The sequence below is a fragment of the Eleutherodactylus coqui genome, chromosome 1 (genome assembly GCF_035609145.1).
Source record: "Eleutherodactylus coqui strain aEleCoq1 chromosome 1, aEleCoq1.hap1, whole genome shotgun sequence".
Classification (NCBI taxonomy): Eukaryota; Metazoa; Chordata; class Amphibia; order Anura; family Eleutherodactylidae; genus Eleutherodactylus; species Eleutherodactylus coqui.
In genome coordinates this window covers 189,164,622-189,186,293 of record NC_089837.1, presented here as the reverse complement: position 1 = coordinate 189,186,293, position 21,672 = coordinate 189,164,622, and the positions used below count along the sequence as shown (strand labels likewise).

At 46.5% G+C, this 21,672-nt stretch overlaps 2 protein-coding genes across 2 annotated transcripts in view; both read left to right on the top strand.

Annotated features, from left to right (window-relative positions):
• LOC136628716 (nicotinamide N-methyltransferase-like) overlaps positions 1 to 21,672 on the top strand; it is a 320,553-nt gene that overhangs the window by 253,117 nt on the left and 45,764 nt on the right. The window lies entirely within an intron of this gene.
• LOC136611183 (indolethylamine N-methyltransferase-like) lies at positions 478 to 10,448 on the top strand. Its single transcript, XM_066590500.1, has 3 exons — positions 478 to 642; positions 6,644 to 6,851; positions 9,739 to 10,448. Exons 1-3 carry the CDS (start codon positions 495 to 497, stop codon positions 10,172 to 10,174), a joined length of 792 nt encoding a protein of 263 aa, XP_066446597.1. The 5' UTR covers positions 478 to 494; the 3' UTR covers positions 10,175 to 10,448.

Here is a 21,672-nt window from a genome sequence, read left to right as displayed (position 1 = left end):
CTTTTGGGGAGTATTCCTGCTATAGTTATTAGGACTTTAGTATTTTCCAGTAAGTATTAGGTGCACATTAAGGGGGTTCCTTATATTCTCAGAAAAACCCATAGCACCGCATATTGAGATACTTCTATATATTTTTTAGTTTTTTTCTGTTTGTTTATTCTGTTATGTTAGTCTACGGCCCAATGATTTTATTAATTTAGAAATAAAGAATCTGTTATTTTAGGATATTTATCTGTGAAAGTGCTATGTGAGCCACATTCCTGCATGTCAAACCTCATTTACACGAGCTGCTGATCAACAGTAAATAAAATGTCACATGCAATTGAGTTGTAAGTAGAAATATACACAGAAATGTTTAGCTTAGTACCATGTGTATTAGCACAGTCAGCCTTATGATATTCTAATATTGTTAATCATGAGACTCAAACTGTTTATACTAGCATATATAAGTGTGACAGCAGATACCTACATTCACAGAAAATCCCTTAACAAGAATGGCTTGTAGCACTCACAAGCATTATCATGATGAAGAATTTGATCCGAAATTGCTTCACGAGACTCACTTTTCTCATGGAAATGTCCCTACAATAGAGGAAGCCACAGTATATCCAGTGAGAATACTGCACGAATGGTTTTCATCAGGTATCTATACATTTTGTCTATATATTAAGTACCCGTATAAGGCCTCATGTCCATGGCCGTGACAGATTTGGCCAGCGGAATATCGCAGCAGAGTTCGTCACCCCCCAAAGACCCCATACTTACCTTTCAGATCTGCTGTGCATCTTCCACCTGGTGAGCCGATGCGCATGCACAGTACGGGATGATGGGGTCGGCAGTGGGCGGGGCCGAATAATCACGATATACTTCCACTGTGTTACAGCGGATGTATAGTGTGACAGCCGCCTTCCATTGATTACAATGGAAGCAGGACGTGTGTATTTCCTAGGCAAATTGAGCATGCCGCGGTTTCTTTCATGCTGTGGAATTCCGCAGTGTTAACATTGAGCCGTGGGCATTAGCCCTAAATGATTATGATTTCTCTTAGTTTTGTTATATCTTACATACTTTTCACTCAGCTTATAATTATATAGATTTGACCTATTAAAATTGGTAATATAAAATAGTTAAAGGGGTTGTCCCGCGGCAGCAAGTGGGTCTATACACTTCTGTATGGCCATAATAATGCACTTTGTAATATACATTGTGCATTAATTATGAGCCATACAGAAGTTATAAAAAGTTTTTTACTTACCTGCTCCGTTGCTGGCGTCCTCGTCTCCATGGTGCCGACTAATTTTCGCCCTCCGATGGCCAAATTAGCCGCGCTTGCGCAGTCCGGGTCTTCTGCAATCTTCTATGGAGCCGCTCGTGCAGAATGCAGGCTCCGTGTAGCTCCGCCCCGTCACGTGCCGATTCCAGCCAATCAGGAGGCTGGAATCGGCAATGGACCGCACAGAAGAGCTGCGGTCCACGAAGACAGAGGATCCCGGCGGCCATCTTCAGCGGTAAGTATTGAAGTCACCGGAGCGCGGGGATTAAGGTAAGCGCTCCGGTAAGCTTCCTTTACCTCCCTGCATCGGGGTTGTCTCGCGCCGACCGGGGGGGGGGTTGAAAAAAAAAAAACCCGTTTCGGCGCGGGACAACCCCTTTAAAAATAAAGGTAAATAAAAGGGATGTTTACTTAACCTAATAGAGTATATTGTATATTGTCTGTATAAATTCAAGGTATTCCAAAGGTCATTAAGAGCATTTAAAGGCAATGTTTATGTACAATCAGAGCTGAACATCAGATGGCAACAGTACAAGGGAGCAGACGAGATACAAAGGCCACAAAGACATCAATAGGGTCAGAAGTCAGCAACCAAAACACCAAAAGTGCATAATCAAGATTCAGAAACTGAGCAAAGGGCCTGAGCAGGGAACACTCAAAGAATATTTATGGTTAATAGGATGCCAAAAAAAGTATGAATAAACTGCAATACTGAAATATTGCAGTATATAATGCAAGTAATCAAAAGATCACAACTTCAATTCTCCCACTGGGACTAAAAATGAAAAATAGGTGCAATAAAATGTTAAAATATAAAAAATATGAAAATATTAAAGTATTCTTAAAAGTGGTAAGACATAAAAAACGTTATATAATTAGTATTACCACAACTGTACTGCTCTGCCGATTAAAGTGCACATTTTTACTTGAATTTTTCAGCATTGTGCACACCGTGAAAACTAAACCAACCAAAATGGTGCAAATGCATTTCTTTCATTTCATTTAATTTAACATTTTTTAAGCGGCCCTCCAGTGACACTTTTTTTCATTCATTATGTAGCTAGCCTCCCCCAGTATATATAAGTCCACTGGTATTATATTGCTCAGTTTCTTTCTATCTGAAACTTCTGGCCTCTTTCTCCTCAGATGCCACAGCTGCTTTACATTAAAAAAAAACAACTAGCAGGCTCGGTCAAGGTCCTCCTGCTGTTGTCTGGAGCTCCGCTGTGCATCCTACTGTCCTTGTTCGTGCACGGAAAATAACTTCTAGGTTATGGGATTAATAAATTCCACCTCCAGGAAGCGATAACTAACTGGTTCTCGAGCGCTGCGCAGCCAATCAATGCAGCGCTCAATGAACCAATACAATGGCTGTGATTGGTTCATCAAGCGCTGCATTGATTAGCTGAGCAGTGGTTGAAGAACCAATAACAGCTATTGTGTTGTAGAGGCGTGATTTATGATTTGACCAATCAATGCTGCGGTTCAGCAAGTTGGAGCTCCGAAGGGAATTGGGAGGAACCTGGAACGAGTCTGCTAGGTAAGTTTAATAAGGCAGGGTCTTATTTTTGGGGAAACGCAGTATTACAAGTATCCTACAACAGAAACGGTCTAGTGTGGGACACAGACACTCCTGCCACAGTTACTAATGATCACGCAGCTCCTGTCACACAGTTATAAGAGAGGATATCACAGCTCATCCTGCCTGTATACCTATGGTCTGTAGCTTATTTAGGTGACTATAGAAGATAATTATCACGTTGCAGTCAGCACACAGTCAAGAATTTGCCAGCACACCTTTGTTTCTGAGGGTTCTATCCAGACTAGTTAGGGTTAACATCTCCTGTCCTTACTAGTCCAGGGTAATTAAACTGTAATCTACTTTGTGTTCTGACCCTATTGTATCATAGTTAGCATTACCTTTATCAGTAGTTGGTGCTACAGCAGCTCTTCTGTTGCAATAGATCAGAAGGGCTAGTGTGTGTTCTACTCACACATCAATGTGCATTGGGCACCCATGACCTTTTAACTGAGTCATCTTGGTGCACCTTTGGTAGTTAGTAACCACTGCATACTGAAAACACCCCACAAGACCCCCTGTTGTGGAGATGCTCTGACCTAATTGTCTAGCCTTCACAATTTGGTCTGATTAAAATTAATGGGATGATGGTGTGCATATGTAACCACTGCTGCCATCACTTCAGGATAAATGTCGAATTTTCATGTGAGCCCAACCTTCTGTTAGTAAAAATCAAAACTAAGCTCCACAGAGATGTTTCGCCACAGATGCAGCTTCATCAGATTCAGTGCTCTGTTACCAATCCTTATCTGCAGTAACAGGATTACAGTATACCTGTTTCCACACACTACATATAGTCCCCTCAGTTATATGCACGACTATCAGGTGTGAAAGTAACCTAGAATGTTTTAAGCACATCATTCCTTCAGTCATTCTTCACTGTTCACAAAATGACTGTCAGCAGTAAAAAGAAAATACAGGTTATAATGAATTGTTCTTCATGAGCTTAATAAATTAGCTTCACAAGAAAAGCCATCTTGTCTGTTTCTTGTGTATTATTCTCTGGTGCATCATATGTAAAATTGAGTATACCTGATTCATAAATCTACGATACCCTTTGGGAATCAACTAAATTAAGTTATTATGCCAACATAGGTTTTTAACATTTTTTGCTGTATGGTGTTTTAAAAGTTCACTAATAAGTCATGTTTTATTAAAGGGGTTGTCCGCCCATGACAAGTGCATCTAAACACTTCTGTATGGCCATTACAAAGCACTTTGTAATATAATGTGTGCTTTGTGAATGAGCCATATAGATGTTATATACTTACCTGAACAGGGTCCCCCCCCCCCCCCCCCCCCACACACACCTATGCTTACCATTCCGTCATCCCTAGATATGACAAATTCAGTCTGGCAGTCTTCTCCTCTTGTCGTGCAAGCGCAGTCCTCTTATCCTCTTGTAGGCTCCTCATGAAAACGCTTCTCCCTCACAGCGCATGCGCAGTCCTGGTCACGGGTGCCTGCTCCCGCTGATAGTTCAGAGCTGAAGCCAATCCTGACAGCAGCATCCTCTGGCTGACGGAAGGGTAAGTGGAGAGTCACTATTACTACTGGGGGCAGTATTGGTGGTCACTATTACTACTACTTCCGGTGTATGGGGGGCAGGGTTACTATTACTATTGGGGCATCTATTAGGGAGGTCACCGTTACTGTTGTGGCAACTATTGGGAATCACTATTAATACTGGGACATCTATTGGGGGTCACCATTACTGCTGTGGCAACTATTGGGGGTCACTATTACTACTGGGGCATCTATTAGGGGTCACCATTACTGCTGTGGCAACTATTGGGGGTCACTATTACTACTGGGGCATCTATTAGGGGTCACCATTACTGCTGTGGCAACTATTGGGGATCACTATTACTACTCTGGCATCTATTGGGGTCACTATTTCTGCTGTGGAAAATATTGGGGATCATTATTACTGCTGGGCCAACTATTGGGGTCACTATTTCTACTGGGGCGTCTATTGGGGGTCACTATTTCTACTGAGGCATCTATTGGGGGTCACTATTTTGGCTGGGGCAACTATTGGGGGGTCATTATTACTGCTGGAGCAACTATGGGGAAGTTAGTATTACTGCTGGGGCAACTGTGTGTGTGTGTGTGGGGGTGTCAGTATTGCTGCTGGGGCAAGTATTGGGGGTCACTATTACTACTGGGGCAATTATTGGGGGTGACTTACTGCTGGGGCAATTATTAGTGGTCATTATTTCTGCCTGGGCAATTATTGGAGGTGACTATTTCTGCTGGGGCAACTATTAGGGGTCACCATTACAGCTGGGGCAACTATTGGGGGTCACTATTTCTGCTGGGGCATCTATTGGGGGTCACTATTTCTGCTGGGGCAACTACTGGGGGACATTATTACTGCTGGGGCAACTATTGTTGGTCACTATTACCACTGGGACAACTATTGGGGGTCAATATTACTGCTGGGGCAATTATTGGGCATCACTATTACTGATGGGGCAATTATTGGGGTTCACTATTACTGATGGGGCAATTACTGGGCTTCACTATTACTGCTGAGGCAATTATTTGGGGTCATTATTTCTGCTGGGACAACTATTGGAGTTGACTATTTCTGCTGGGGAAACTGTGGGGGGTCAGTATTACTACTGGGGCAACTATTGGGGGCTCCGGATTACTACTAGTGCAACTATCATGTGTGATACTGTCTGCTGAGCTGCTATATCTAAGCTGATCCTATTGGATACGTCTGCTGAGACACTGTATCTAAGCAGATCCTGTGTGATACGTTTGCTGAGCAGATGTATCACACAGGATCTGTTTAGATACAGCAGCTTAGCAGACGTTTCTAAGCCGATCGTATGTGATCTTCTGCTGAGACGCTGTATCTAAGCAGATCCTGTGTGATATGTCTGCTGAGCTGATGTATCTAAGCAGATCCTATCACACAGGATCTGCTTTGATTACAGCGTCTCAGCAAGCGTATCAAACCTGAAGTTTTGGGCCTCCCTCACACAGGAGATTTTAAAAACTCTGCATTCGGGTGTGGTTTGGGTGCAGTTTTGGGTGGGGTTAAAGGTGTGGTTCTGGTGTGGTTTTAGGTGTGATTCATGTGCAGTTTTAGGTGTGGCTCAGGTGCAGTTTTGTGCTCGGTTCGAGTGCAGTTTTGGGTGAGGTTTCGGGTGCAAAGATGGATGGATGGATGCAAAGATGGATGGATGCAAAGATGGATGATGGATGCATGGTTTTAACTTTTTTTTGGTACTGCTGCTAATGCTTTCCACATTCATTGCAATGGGCAGGGCCTAGGAGAGACTCAGGAGTTCAATGGAGGTTGACGGGGCCTGAGCAGGAGCTGGGCGGGGCCAGAACACTGCAGATCAGTTCAATAGAGGTGATTGGGGCCTGGGCAGGAGCTGGGCGGGGCCAGTAGAGACTGTGTTTTTGTACTGCTGTCATGGGGAGCGTGCACACAAAGGGGGTAGGCGCGGGACTTTGTTAAAAGCAGCGCAAAGGCGCCATCTTTGAAAGCTGCTTACAACATCAAATTACAAAGTTAGAAACAGACAGAACAGGTAATATACCTGGCGCTTTGAGCCCATGTCTGCTGTGTTTTACAATGCTTAGTGAAAGGAAAGCATTATTGTTATAAAAATATTTCACCCTGCGTGGCCGGACAACTCTTTTAACCACTACATTCAGTGGGGAAACTTAGTTGGCTTGGTTTGCCTCTTGGGCATTTTTTGTGTAATTCTTCTACCTGGTTCCACTGTTTTTTTTTTGCTTATTTCTGTTTTTATTCTCCACCACAGGAAAAGTAAAAGGAGACACTTTACTTGATATAAGCATAGGAGGATCAGTCTACCAGTTAATTTCAGCCAGCAACTGTTTTAAGGAGGTGCACGTGATGAACTTCACAGATCGTAATATAGACCACTTTAAGAAATGGCTGCAAAAGGAAGAAGATGCCACTGACTGGTCCTTTGTCTTCCAAAAAGTCTGTGAGATTGAAGGGAACAGGTAGGTTTACTTTCAGTAACTTTTTAAAAATATCCAGATTTTGCACATTCTTATTTGTATGTAGCAATATTTTCGCATAAATACTGAGCAACAAATCTTTAAGGCCTCTTTCACACGGGCGCCAGCGATATCTCCATGAGAAAATCACATCAGTGTTCTGTGCGATATGACTGCATTTTCCCATGGTAGCACTCTTTTTCTGGGATTTTCAGGGGAGGATGGGGGGGGGGGGCTTAAAATACAACCCCTACCCCCAAAATAAGCCCTTGCTGCATTAAAAAACAGTACATTGCTGCTCGCCTTCTCAGCTTCCCGACAGACTTTTGTCTGAAAAAATTGCTGCAAAATCGCTTAGGGCTCCTTCACACTGGCGATCGCAATAATTGCAACTTTCTTACCATGATTTCTGAGTATCAATGATTCTTTTTCTCACAGAAACATCACTGCCACGATTTTCTCAGTCTTTTTTTCAACGCAATTTCGCTGCAATAGGACTTTCTAATGTTAAAAATGCATTGCATCACACAAAAAAACGCAAGTTTTACTTTGCGATGTGATAAAAAAGAGGCACCATGGGGATCATGAGAGATAAAAAAAACCCTGCAAAACACAGAAAGATAAGACACTTCTCGATTTTTTTTTTTTTTTTTTTATCGCAGCATCGCAAGAGTAAAAAAATCATGGCAAGCTCTATCTTTCTGCGATGCGCTATTTTATTCTTCTACCATGTTTCCTCATGGAGCCTCCTTTTTATCACTAAGCAATGCAACAAAGTCCTATTGATTTTCGCAGCAACATCGCATGAGAAATTCGCAAGCGGCCGCAATGATTTTGCGATAAAAAGCAGCGCTGATGTTCAGAAATTGCGGGGAAAAAAAAACACGATTTTCTCCCGGCAAAATCACGTGGAGCTAGCCTTATAGATTCCTAAATTGCCATTCACACTATGGGAAAGTTACTGGCGTTTTTAGAGATTAGAATATGAATCTCCCATTCACACATCTATTTTCTGGTTTGATGTAAAATATGCCCTCAAATTTATTTTGAGGAATTTTTGAAGGGATACTTTAGTTACCTAACATTTGTTGACTATAAAGTCACATTTAACACAGGCCTCGTTCCCACAAGCACTTTTTTAGCGCAGTATAAGCGTGTGAAAGGTTAGCTGCTATACTGCACTAAAGATCGCATGAGCAGGTTAATTCCAGCTATTTGAATTAGCCTGTTCACAAGATCAGAGGTGCGTGGTGAGTGTTTTACAGCTTACATAGGAGTCTATAGAAATCACACACTGAAGATAGGTCAAGTCTTATCTTCTCGTGCACCACAGACCTTAGATGCGAGCTTGCACTTGCATATCCTATCTTTGATTGGTGCAAGCATTTTGTGCATCTAAAATTCCTTCGTGTAACTGCTTCTATAGGAAACCATTGGTTCTATTAGGACACAATCTTTTTGCGTGCCTATAATGCGCGAAAACAGTGCTCGTATGAACAAGGGCTGATTTTGAGTAAAAGGTTCACATTAAGGGCTTATTCACAGGAGCGTATATCGGCTGCCGTTTTCATAGCTGGCCGATATGCGTTACAATCTGAGCTGTGCTCCGGCTTCCCTCTCCCTCAACGGCTCTCGTCATCTCTCCTCCCCTCCAGCTGTTTGCAATGGGAGGGGGCGGAAAAGGGGTGGAGCCAAGCCCCGCCCCTTGTCCACGGCTACCAATGGAAGGGTGCGGGATGGGGTTGGAGCTTAGCTCTGCCTCCGTCCTGCCCCCTCCCATTGCAAACAGCCGGAGGGGAGGAGAGAGGCAGAGAGCCGATAAGGGGGAAGGAAGGGAGAAGACAGCTCAGATGGTAGCGTGTATTGTCCGGCCGTGATAACCCTAAGGCTGGCTGACCACAGGCAATAGTTCATAGCATGATCCGTGGCAATAAATCCCACGTGGATCACGCTTGAAATGCTTTCCATAGGATAACTATGGAAAGCGCAGCCCGATGTACACGAGTGGGAAATCCATTGCGATTGGCATATCATTAGGTTGACTTTAAATGATATCCCGCAACGGAAATACGCTTGCGAGAATCCACCCCTCCCATGCACAGGTGGCCTTACATTGAAAGTTGTGAAGCACAGTGCATTTTTACATTTTATTGCACAAATGTTTTATGTCAAATGTTTTTTTTAAGACATTTTGTAATAATTGGAAAATAGTTGATCCTTCATTTTTAGAGATGAGCGAACGTACTCGGTAAGGGCGATTTCACAATCGAGCACCGCGATTTTCGAGTACTTCACTACTCGGGTGAAAAGTACTCGGGGTGCGCTGTGGGTGAGCGGGGGGTTGCAGAGGGGAGTGGGGGGGGGGGGGGGGGGAGAGGGAGAGAGAGCTCCCCCTTGTTCCCCACTGCTACCCCCCCGCTCCGGCGCGCCTCCCCCTGCCCCCCGGCGACCCCGAGTACTTTTCACCTGAGTAGTGAAGTACTCGAAAATCGCGGTGCTCGATTGTGAAATCGCCCTTACCGAGTACGTTCGCTCATCTCTATTCATTTTGTATGCCTGCATACCAAAATACTAATTTGTTTTTGCAATAGTTTTTTTTTATTATTATTGTAGTGTGGATGAGCAGCTAATATAATTAAATCATGTTATGAAACACCATTAACATAACTGGTGCATCACATACTGACCAAGTCCGAAGGCCGTGTTTCCTAGATTATAATCCTTCCATACTTGTATTTGTTTTCCAATGGGATTTGTAGATATTCAGATTATAAATTTGACAACTTTATAATGATAAATAACAGAATTGCATATTTGCATGATTTTTATCCTAAAGAAAATTCTGATATATACTTTGAAATTCTAAATGTTTTATTTTCTTTCATTTTAGTGATAAATGGCAAGAAAAAGAAAAGCAAGTGAAAAAAACAATTAAGAGAGTTATTAAATGGGAAAACTTTGAGAATAGTTCTGTTCCTCCTAAACTGCTTCCTGAAGTTGACTGCGTCCTCAGTCTCTGGCAACTAAACATAGTTAGTAAAACTAAGGAAGACTACCAGAGAAACCTGAAGAAATTCACTTGCAGTCTGAAACCTGGAGGGCAGCTAATGCTGTTCTCAGCAGTGAATATGAGCCACTACATGCTGGGGAAGCAAAAGTTCTTCATTCTGTCAGTAGATAGAGATTTTATAAGAGAGTCAGTGACTAATGCAGGTTTTGTCATTGAGAAAGAGGATTACCTCTCTACAAAGGTTACCACTGACATAGTTGATTATGATGGTTTGTTATGTATCCTGGCTTGTAAACAAAGTGAGTGTCCCACTTAGACAGGACGAGACTTGTCTAAATGATCGTACGAGTGCTGACATCACCGCTAAAGTCCTTAGTGTTTGTGCAGAGCATTTATACAGACAGAGTACATAGTTGGATCACGGGCTTCTTGTTCAGTGCTTCACCTTCTATTTGAAGCGGGGAGCATTTACACTCAGCAAGAATCCTGTAATTCAGCTTTGTATGGTTTTTTGTATTCTGACTTGGCCGGCAATATAGAGAAGTGAATGCATAGTAAATAGAGATGCGCGAGTATACTTGCTAAAGGCAATTGCTGCGGGGGGAGATTCACTTACCTGCTCCGTTGCTAGCGTCCCCGTCGCCATGATTCCGTCTAATTTCGGTGTCTTCTTGCCTTTTTAGACGCGCTTGCGCAGATCCGTCTTCTCCCTTCTTCTCCCTTCGGCTCCGCTCGGCAGCATCGGCATTTTGGCTCCGCCCCCTTGTTCGCATCATCGCGTAGCTCCGCCCCATGATGTGTGCCGGTTCCAGCCTCCTGATTGGCTGGAATCGGCACGTGACGGGGGCGGAGCTACGCGATGATGCGAACAAGGGGGCGGGGCCAAAATGCCGATGCTGCCGAGCGGAGCCGAAGGGAGAAGAAGGGAGAAGACGGATCTGCGCAAGCGCGTCTAAAAAGGCAAGAAGACACCGAAATTAGACGGAACCATGGCGACGGGGACGCCAGCAACGGAGCAGGTAAGTGAATAACTTCTGTATGGCTCATATTTAATGCACAATGTACATTACAAAGTGCATTAATATGGCCATACAGAAGTGTATACCCCACTTGCTGCCGCGAGACAACCCCTTTAACGCACATTTGAAAAACTTTTGTGCTTTTTTTAACCATTTAGATGACGTACAAATTTATACTTTTCAGCATTTTGAGGAACACTTTGTTTCCCTGCACCAAGCCAAGTTTGCAAAGGCTCATGAGTATCAGAATAATAGATACCCCCCTAATGACCCCATTTAAAAAACTACACCCCTTAATGTATCCACTGAGGGGTGTCAGGAGTATTTTGACCCCACAGTTTTTTCAGGAATTAATTCAATTTTGAGGAGAAAAAATAAAATTTCATTTTAAATTTTAAATACATATTTTTTCCTATAGTGCCCATGAAAATGAGGATTTACACCCCAAAATGGATACCCTTGTTTCTCCCGTGTTCAGAAATATACCCATTGTAGCCCCATTTGTCCTGTGTTCAAAAACATTCCTGTTGTGGCCCTAATCTACTTACAGGAAACATGGCAAGGCCTGTAATGAAGGGAACACCCATTGGATTGCAGGGCGCAACTGAATAAATTCCAGGCCTCATCGCGCAGTTGTACGGAATAAAAATTGACATGTTAAAAAAATCCCCCCCCCCCCCCCCCCGATAAAAGTAATAATGTGAACTGTGTGGTATTTCCGAAGATGGATAATTACGGAGGCTGGTTGGGATGGGTAAATGGGGCAATAAAACCGGGTATCACCCCTCCTCTCATGCTTTTTGGGGGGTATTTTGTGACCTCAGCGGCAGGTATGGGATGTAAAAAGTGTCACTCTGTGAGTTTCCGTAAGCTTGCCGATGTGCGGCGGTCTCGCACAGAAGGCGCTCAACAAGCTGCTCCTGGAACTGCATGAAGGCGAGCGTTCCCAGGGCTTCTTGTAAATTACGTATTACAGGTAGCGGTCTGAATAATGCCGGGCTCACACGGCCGGATGTGGAATCCACTTGTGGAGGCCCGCAGCAGATCCCAGCTGTGAGCCCTGCATACGGCCGCATATTGTACTGCGCATAACTGCCTACTCACACAGGTGGTCATTCGCAGTACACTTTTTTTGTTTGTATTTCCCACACCGTCGCTTAGTGATGACACGGGTACCCGCAGCCTGTATAGAATGTAGTAGCGTATGGGCTGCGGGTATATCCGCGACCATGGAAGACAATGGGCTCTATGTTGGGGATATCTGCAGTAAAATAGAACCTGCTGCATTCTCTTTTCTGCGAGTGGATTACGGAATTCCGACCCACTAATGTGAGCGGAATTGTGTAATCCAATGCGATTGATCTGCTTATTACCGTGGATCAGACGCATGCGGAATTCGTAATTCCTATCTGATCATGTGAGTCCGGCCTAAGGTAGATCGCTACCTTTTTATCATGTGACTGGTGACCGCTCAACAAGGTCACTGCTCCAGGCTCTCGGCGACCCTTGGTCGCTGGGAGTAAGGAGATTTTAAGTTTCCTGGGCTCCCCGACTCATGCGCATGTATCCGGTGTTTTTCCGGTGGTCGAATGTGCAGAATCCGTGAAAGTCCACGGAGGAAGATTGCGTCGGGGTTCAAATACGGAGGCCTCCGGTAAAAAGTTTCATCTCCTCTCACCGATCGCATCGGTGAGGGGAGATGAAGCGTCACCTTTTTTTTACTTTTACATGATCGCCAAATAGATAATGGCGAACACGTGATCAGGAACCGCTCACTGCAGCTCTCCATGAAATTTCCAGGCTCTTGGCTAAGTTTTGTAGCCAAGAGTAGGAAGATTTTTAAATTACTCTGGCAATCCACGGCTTTTGCGCATACGCCTGCCATTTTGGTGACGGGTGCGTGCGCAGAAGCTGGGGTAAGGTCCGTGGATAAATCCAGGGGCCTAAGGCCACCTGCAGATGGCCGGGTCGGAATCCAGCTGCGAGAATTCTCACAGCGGGACCCGACCCGAGTGTCTGCAGAGAGCAGTGTGACACTCACCTGCTCCCGCGGCCCCGGGCCTTTCATGTGGCGGCCGGTGAGTGACATTTCTGTGCTGGGCTCTGTGAGCCCAGCAGAGAAATAGAGCAAACTGCGATTTGTTTGCCATGCGAGATTTTGCGCGGCCAAATCGCGGCTGTCTGCATAGGATTGCGTTTGTTAACGCAATCCTATGGCAGCTTCCAGGGGCGGAAATTCCACGGGAAATCCTGCCGCGGAATTTCCACCCGGCTGCAGGCGGCCTTAGGTACGTCATTTCATCCTCCCTCACAGATATGATCCGTGGAGGGAGATGAAACGTAAGCTTTTTTAACTTTTTGAAACTTTTTACACTCTTTTTTTACTTTAAATGATCACTGTTATACATAGGATAACGGTGATCATGTCCCCAGTGACATCCCTCTGTTCCTGGCTACACATGGCAGCCAGGAGCAGAGGGATTTTGAATTTCCCGGGGCTCGAGCCCTTCTGTGTACGCGCCCGATGATTGGCATTGGGCGCACATGCGCAGAAGGGGACCTCGGGTCCCGGGAGACCAGGACATTGCGGAGGACCCGAGGTGAGTATTTTCACCTCCCCTCATGGATCGGATCCATGAGGGGAGGTGAAACAGACACTTTTAAAAACTTTTTTTTAACTTTTTCGTGATCGCCACGGTCCCCGGGAACATCTCCTGGTTCCTGGCTGCCTTCAGGAGTCGGGAGCCAGGAGATTTTGAATTTGCCGGGGCCCCCGGGCTTCTGCGCATGCGCGTTATGTCATCCGTCTGGCGCGCATGCGCAGAAGAGCGGCGGCGGGTCCAGGAGGACCAGATCTTCGGGGGCCAATGCGGAGAAGGCGGGTGAGTATTTTCAGCTGCCCTGATGGATCTGATCCATCAGGGCAGCTGAATCTAACTTTCTTGTACTTTTTTGCACTTTGATGCGATCGGCGCTATCCATTGGATAGCGCCGATCGCATTGCCGGGGGGAACTGCCCGCAGCCCAACATGACAGCTCCATGCTGTCAGCTACCTGTGGGCACCGACAGCATGGAGCTATCACGTCCTCAGCTAACAGGGCTTTAATCCTAAGAGGATGCATATTTCTACGTCCTCTAGGATTAAAGCTCACTTAATGAGGACGTAGAATCCTGATGGGGCCGTCACTAAGGGGTTAATGCTATACTATTATTCACTCATAACATGGTGGTATTTAGTAACAATATGTTAGTGTTATCAGTTATGCTATGGTGATGTTTTTCAGTTACACTACGACATTACTATTCAGTCGCAGTTTGCTGTTATGCAGTCCCAAAACAGTAGTATTATTTAGTTAGGGTACAGTAGTGATAAACCATCAGTGGTGGTAATATGGAGTGTGGTGGGGACCCAAGCTGAACTTTTGCTCCCAGACCCATGAGCCTTTAGCTACACCCCTGTGTAGGAGACCATACATCTACACCATCGGACAATTTCATGTCACATGACGCTTTTGATGGCAGATTGCAGTCTATTACTTAACTTTACTAGTCTGCCTAATCAGCATACAATGAATGAAAACTATAAAAAAAAAAAAAAAGTACCAGAATACAAAAAGAATGTTAAAAGCAATGAAGCACATCTGTCTCCTAGAAAAAGAGGGTTATCCTAGCAGTATTACAAGAATTAAGATAAATCATTCTTATCATGCAACCCGATGGCTCCTAAAACTCCAGTCTCGGTAATCCACATTGCTTCACATTGTAATAATCTTCTGTAGCGATCATTATGGGGTGCGGATATGTTTCAAACCAGCAAATCTCAATACAGAGAGATTTATCTCATTTCTTTCCTCCGTATATGTAATTAAATGAGGGGCACCTTTTCCTGTTAGTAAACATACTGTAGGTGTTTTTGAAATGAACGTTTGGTTTAGCCAATGTAGAAAAATTTGAATGATATGCAATACATTCTCTCACTTCATGTCTCAAAGGTCTGACTTGGAGAATCTGCTCATTTGGTTGCAAAAGGAACATTGTTTGCATCTGTAATTACCTATTGGGGTCCAGCCTTAAAAGCTAATTCCTACATCTTTCCTGATACCCAGCCCTCACTAACTTGTCTCATTTTTCTACATCGTCTGAATGAAACCATCAATGGAAAGTCACTATTTCAGATCCTGATCTGCCTGAAAAAGGTGCCAATATTTCCTTATTGTACTCCTCATATGTACTGCTAGGGGTTTATATTGAAATGTAAACACAAATCGAATGTCTGTTTTTTCTTTCTTATTAGAGATGAGCGAGCACCAAAATGCTCGGGTGCTCGTTGCTCGAGTTGAACTTTTCGTAATGCTTGAGAGCTCGTTCGTGTAACGAATCCTATTGAAGTCAATGGGCGACTCGAGCATTTTTGTATGGGACCGATGCTCCGCATAGTTGATGACTTGTGAAACACCAGTAAACATCAGAAAGTCTTGGAAACACCACAGAAATGGATAGGGAAGGGCAGGGGCAGCATGCATGGCTGCATCTGAGGCTCCCAGGTCCCACTATTAAGCCAAAATGGGGGCAAGAGTCTGGCGTCACCCCCCTAATAATTTACTTGGGAAAAACCCTCATTAGCAAGGCACACGCGCTGGCACATCTTAGCTAAACACCACACTACCTGCAACCAAGGACAATCACTGCCCACGGGTGACACCGCTGCCTCTTCTCCTGGGTTACATGCTGGCATTGCTGTCCAACCCCCCCGCACAACCCTGCATCCACAACGCACACAAAAGTTTCTCTGCGCAGCGTTCAGCAGACCTCATGCCATATGCTCGCTTCATAGCCACTCCACCCTCATGTCTATTTATAAGTGCATACTGGATGAGGAGGAACCAGAGACACACACTGCAGAGGGTTGGCAGGGCCAGGCAGAGACCCTCTCTGAAAGTGTGGGCGATAGCCCACAATGCTGTTGAGAAAGGATGATAAATTGACGTACGATCATCATTCCAATCCCATGCCACCTCCGTCACAAAATTGTCAGGAGCCGCAAATGTGGGCCTAAAGGGGACTCAGGTGCCAGCACTTCTACACATCTTCATAATGCAGCAATAGTCTTTGTGGGAAGCACGTGAGCGGGCCCAGGGTCAGGCTCGGTCCCAGCCTCCACCTTGTGTGACCCAACGTGCCGTGAGTTACATAGCAATGGGAAATACATGTGTCCCCACACAATTCATTCTGTGGAGGTGTCAGATAGCTCAACACCGCAATGGGAAGTCTTTGAGTTCCTTGGGCTCGCCTATGCTGTTTGTGCACAAAGATAGTATTACACATGAGGAAAACAGAGTACCCAAACATGGCAGAGTTTACCCCTGCCAAGGACGTCAGTCAGTGTATTTGTGCCAGATAGGTAAAACACTGCGATTGGAAGTCTTTGTGCACCCACAGCATAGGTAGACCCCAGTAACATTTCTATAGCAAGAGTATAGGTGGACCCCAGTAACATTTCTGTAGCAAAAGTATAGGGAGACCCCAGAAACATTTCTGTAGCAAAAGTATAGGCAGACCCCTGTAACATTTCTGTAGCAAACTTATAGGGAGACCCCAGTAACATTTCTGAAGCTAGAGTATAGGCAGACTTCAGTAACATTTCTATAGCAAGAGTATAAGAGGACCCCAGTAACATTTCTGTTGCAAAAGTATAGGCAGACCCCTGTAACATTTCTGTACCAAGAGTATAGGCGGATCCCAGTAACATTTCTGTAGCAAGAGTATAGGCGAGCCCCAGTAACATTTCCGTAGCAAGAGTGTAGGCGAGCCCTTGAAACATTGGTGTACCAAGAGTGTAGACGAAGGCCGGAAAAATTAGTTAGATAACAGTATAGGCGAGGACCAGAAAAATTGGTGTACCAAGAGTACGAGTGCACCCCTGAAAAATTGCTCAACCGCGAGGACAGGAAAAACCCATAAACATTTTTTAAAGATACAGCTCGCTGTTGCTTTATTTGTAACAGATCCTGGAGGCAGCCCTGTGAAAAAAATTGGTTTCTGTTAAAGTATCAATACTTTTAAGACTTTGAAAAGTTGTAAAAACCTTTTAAACAGAGCCTTTTGGGTTGCAGAAAAATTGGCAGTTCAGCGTGAGGACATGCTGTTTTAGGAGGAGTAGTAGTAGGAGGAGTAATAATATCCAAGAGTGATTGACAAAGCTAATTCCCCCTTTTTGTGATGACAGAGGATGCATTTTTCTCCTGTTGCAGCGAAAATAATTATTAGGTTCCACTGCTTTCCACCAGTGGAGAAGAGAAGTCTGTGGAAATCCAGCCTTTGTTCTTCTTTGTGTAAGCATGTCGGCGCTAGCAGTTGACAGGCGGGTACGCTTATCCGTGATGATTCCCCCAGCAGCACTAAACACCCTCTCTGACAAGACGCTAGCAGCAGGGAAGGCCAGTACCTCCAGGGCATACAGCGCAAGTTTGTGCCACATGTCCTGCTTTGACACCCAATAGTTGTATGCAGCAGAGGCATCACGGAGGACGGTGGTACGATCGGTTTCGTACTCCCTCGCCATCTTTTTACAGTGCCCCCCTCAGACTCAGCCTTGACTGGGGAGGGGTGACAGTCTTGCTGGGGAGCCATAAAGCTGGCAAAGGCCTTGGAGAGTGTTCCCCTGCCTGCGCTGGACATGCTGCCTGATCTCCGCGCCTCAGTACACCCAGTAATCCGTGTTGGCCAGAATGCATCTAACGTGAGGGTCACGGGAAAGGCAGCCTAACATGAAGTCAGCCATGTGTGCCAGGGTACCAGTACACAGCAGATCGCTGTCCTCACTAGGAAGATGACTTTCAGGATCCTCCTCCTCCTCTTCAGCCCATACACGCTGAACAGATGAGAGGCAAGCAGCATGGGTACCCTCTGCAGTGTGGCCAGCAGTCGCTTCCCCCTCCTCCTCCTCCTCCTTCTCCCCCTCTTCCTCCTTCAAAACGTGCTGAGATATAGACATGAGGGTGGTCTGGCTATCAAGCGACATACTGTCACCCCCCGTCTCCTGTTCCAACCGGAAAGCATTGGCCTTTATGCTTAGCAGCGAGCTTTTCAGCAGGCAAAGCAGCGGGATGGTAATGCTAATGATTGCCACATCGCCGCTCACCATCTGGGTAGACTCTTCAAAGTTTCCGATGACCTGGCAGTTATCTGCCATCCATGTCCTCACCTCAGTAAAGAATTGCGGAGGCTGACTACCACTCCGCCACCCATGTTGCAACTGGTATTCCACTATTGCTCTATGCTGCTCGTACAGCCTGGCCAAAATGTGCAACGTATAATTCCAGCGTGCGGGCATGTCACACAGCAGTCGGTGCTCTGGCAGATTAAACCGATGTTGCAGGGTCCTCAGGGTGGCAGCGTCCGTGGTGGACTTGTGGAAATGTGCGCAGACGCGGTGCAGCTTGCCGAGCAGGTCAGAAAAGTGCGGGTAGTTTTTCAGAAACTGCTGAGCTACCAGATTGAAGACGTGGGCCAGGCATGGCACGTGCGTGAGGCTGCCGAGCTGCAGAGCCGCCACCAGGTTACGGCCGTTGTCACACACGACCATGCCCGGTTGGAGGCTCAGCGGCGCAAGCCAGCGGTCGGTCTGCTCTGTCAGACCCTGCAGCAGTTCGTGGGCCGTGTGCCTCCTATCTCCTAAGCTGAGTAGTTTCAGCACGGCCTGCTGACGCTTGCCCACCGCTGTGCTGCCACGACGCGCGACACTGACTGCTGCCGACGTGCTGCTGCTGCTGACACATCTTGATTGCGAGACAGAGGTTGCGTTGGAGGAGGAGGGTTTAGTGGAGGAAGCATACACCGCCGCAGATACCACCACCGAGCTGTGGCCCGCAATTCTGGGGGTGGGTAGGACGTGAGCGGTCCCAGGCTCTGACTCTGTCCCAGCCTCCACTAAATTCACCCAATGTACCGTCAGGGAGATATAGTGGCCCTGCCCGCCTGTGCTTGTCCACGTGTCCGTTGTTAAGTGGACCTTGGCAGTTACCGCGTTGGTGACGGTGCGTACAATGTTGCGGGAGACGTGGTCGTGCAGGGCTGGGACGGCACATCGGGAAAAATAGTGGCGACTGGGAACTGAGTAGCGCGGGGCCGCCGCCGCCATCATACTTTTGAAGGACTCTGTTTCCACAACCCTATACGGCAGCATCTCCAGGCTGATAAATTTGGCTACGTGCACGTTTAATGCTTGAGCGTGCGGGTGCGTGGCGGCGTACTTGCGCTTGCGCTCAAACACTTGCGCTAGCGACGGCTGGACGCTGCACTGACAGACATTGCTGGATGGGGCCGAGGACAGCGGAGGTGAGGGTGTGGGTGCAGGCCAGGAGACGGTAGTGCCTGTGTCCTCAGAGCGGGGTTGGATCTCAGTGGCAGGTTGGGGCACAGGGGGAGAGGCAGCGGTGCAAACCGGAGGCAGTGAACGGCCTTCGTCCCACCTTGTGGGGTGCTTGGCCATCATATGTCTGCGCATGCTGGTGGTGGTGAGGCTGTTGGTGATGGCTCCCCGGCTGATCTTGGCGCGACAAAGGTTGCACACCACTGTTCGTCGGTCGTCAGGCGTCTCTGTGAAAAACTGCCAGACCTTAGAGCACCTTGGCCTCTGCAGGGTGGCATGGCGCGAAGGGGCGCTTTGGGAAACAGTTGGTGGATTATTTGGTCTGGCCCTGCCTCTACCCCTGGCCACCGCACTGCCTCTTGCAACCTGCCCTGCTGCTGCCCTTGCCTCCCCCTCTGAAGACCTGTCCTGAGTAGGCGTTGCAAACCAGGTGGGGTCAGTCACCTCATCGTCCTGCTGCTCTTCCTCCGAATCCTCTGTGCGCTCCTCCCTCGGACTTACTGCCCTTACTACTACCTCACCGATAGACAACTGTGTCTCATCGTCATCGTCCTCCTCACCCACTGAAAGGTCTTGAGACAGTTGCCGGAAGTCCCCAGCCTCATCCCCCGGACCCCGGGAACTTTCCAATGGTTGGGCATCAGTGACGATAAACTCCTCTGGTGGGAGAGGAACCACTGCTGCCCAATCTGAGCAGGGGCCCGAGAACAGTTCCTGGGAGTCTTCCTGCTCCTGAGCATGTGTCATTGTAGTGGAGTGAGGAGGCTGGGAGGAAGGAGGAGCAGCAGACAGAGGATTCGGATTTGCAGCAGTGGACGGCGCAGAACTGTGGGTGGACGATAGGTTGCTCGAAGCACTTTCTGCCATCCACGACAGGACCTGCTCACACTGCTCATTTTCTAATAAAGGTCTCCCGCGTGGACCCATTAATTGTGCGATGAATGTGGGGACGCCAGAAACGTGCCTCTCTCATAATCGCGCAGCAGTCGGCTGCGATACACCTGGATCAGGAGCTCGGCCTGTGCCCACACCCTCACTTGGTCCTCGGCGTCCTCGGCCGCGTCCACGTCCTCTAGGCCTACCCCTACCCCTCAGCATGCTGTATTACCAGTGATTTGATTTCCCAGGCAGGAAATAAATTGGCACAAGCCTGCTGTTGAACGTAGCTGGCTGCGTATGATTTTTGTTTACGTTCTCCACCCACCACACACGTACCCAGAACGCTGAGGACTGTCAGAGGCAGGCCAAATAGAATGTTTTCCCTTTTTTTTAAAGGAAAGGCCCACTGCGTATATTCAATCTATATATATAAAATTGAATGTATGTCTGTCTGCGTGCGTGTCTGTCTGTCTGTCTGCGTGTCTGTCTGTTTGTCCTTTATGCGCTACTACACCATTCATCCGATCGCCATGAAACTTTGGGAAGTTGTTGAGTACACTCCTGGGAAGATTATAGGCATAGTACAACTATCCTACGATAAATGGCGCGCGCGCGCGTCGTCGAAAGTTGCCACCCCCCCACGTAGATCGAATAAGTAAGCCACCTGCTATTGTGATGTCATCACTGATGTCATCAACATCGGACGCCCTTGAACATGCCCCAACATGTTCTATAAAGCTGCATTGTGATGTCATTAAGGCTCTATTATGACACGTACAGCTTGGAACCACTAGAGCACGCCAGCCAATTACCATTGGAGTTGGAAGTGGGTAAACAAGTACTAGGATATCTTCCTAAGAAGCCACAGCAGCCGGATAAATTGTATTTTCCACCCAACGGCTATTTTATTCAGCCCGCAAGGGGGAAGCAGCGGCCTACAAAATCTAATTCTCTCATTTCCTGATGTCATAGATAGATAGATAGACTGTATGCAATAACCCTGATAGATAGATAGATAGATAGATAGATAGATAGATAGATAGATAGATAGATAGACTGTATGCAATGACACGTACAGCTTGAAACCATAAATACTAGAGCACGCCAGCCATTTACAGTCAGTCTCCATTGGAGTTGGAAGTGGGCAAACATGTACTAGGCTATCTTCCCAAGAAGCCACAGCAGCCGGATAAATTGGATGTTCCACACAACGGCTATTTTATTCAGCCTGCAAGGGGGAAGCAGCGGCCTACAAAACCTCAGTGGTCGCTGCTGCCGTCATCTAGATATATAAAAACGAAGTATGTATGTATGTCTGTCTTCGCAGCAACGCGCGACGGGTACGCTAGTCAATAATAAATATGTCTTCTGGCCCTGCAAATGTGTCACAGAACTGCAGGGTTGCAGAGTTATTAACTACAGCAGAGCGGTGATTCTTCCTAGGCAGGAAATAAATTGGCGCAAGCCTGCTGTTAAACGTAGCTGGCTGCGTATGATTTTTGTTTACGTTCTCCACCCACCACACACGTACCCAGAACGCTGAG

Bases quoted from the DNA above. Each gene is read 5' to 3' on its own strand.
- LOC136611183 (XM_066590500.1), top strand. From the start codon at position 495: ATGGCTTGTAGCACTCACAAGCATTATCATGATGAAGAATTTGATCCG. The intron at 643-6,643 runs GTATCTATACAT...TCTCCACCACAG, and splicing joins GCACGAATGGTTTTCATCAG to GAAAAGTAAAAGGAGACACT. The intron at 6,852-9,738 runs GTAGGTTTACTT...CTTTCATTTTAG, and splicing joins TGTGAGATTGAAGGGAACAG to TGATAAATGGCAAGAAAAAG.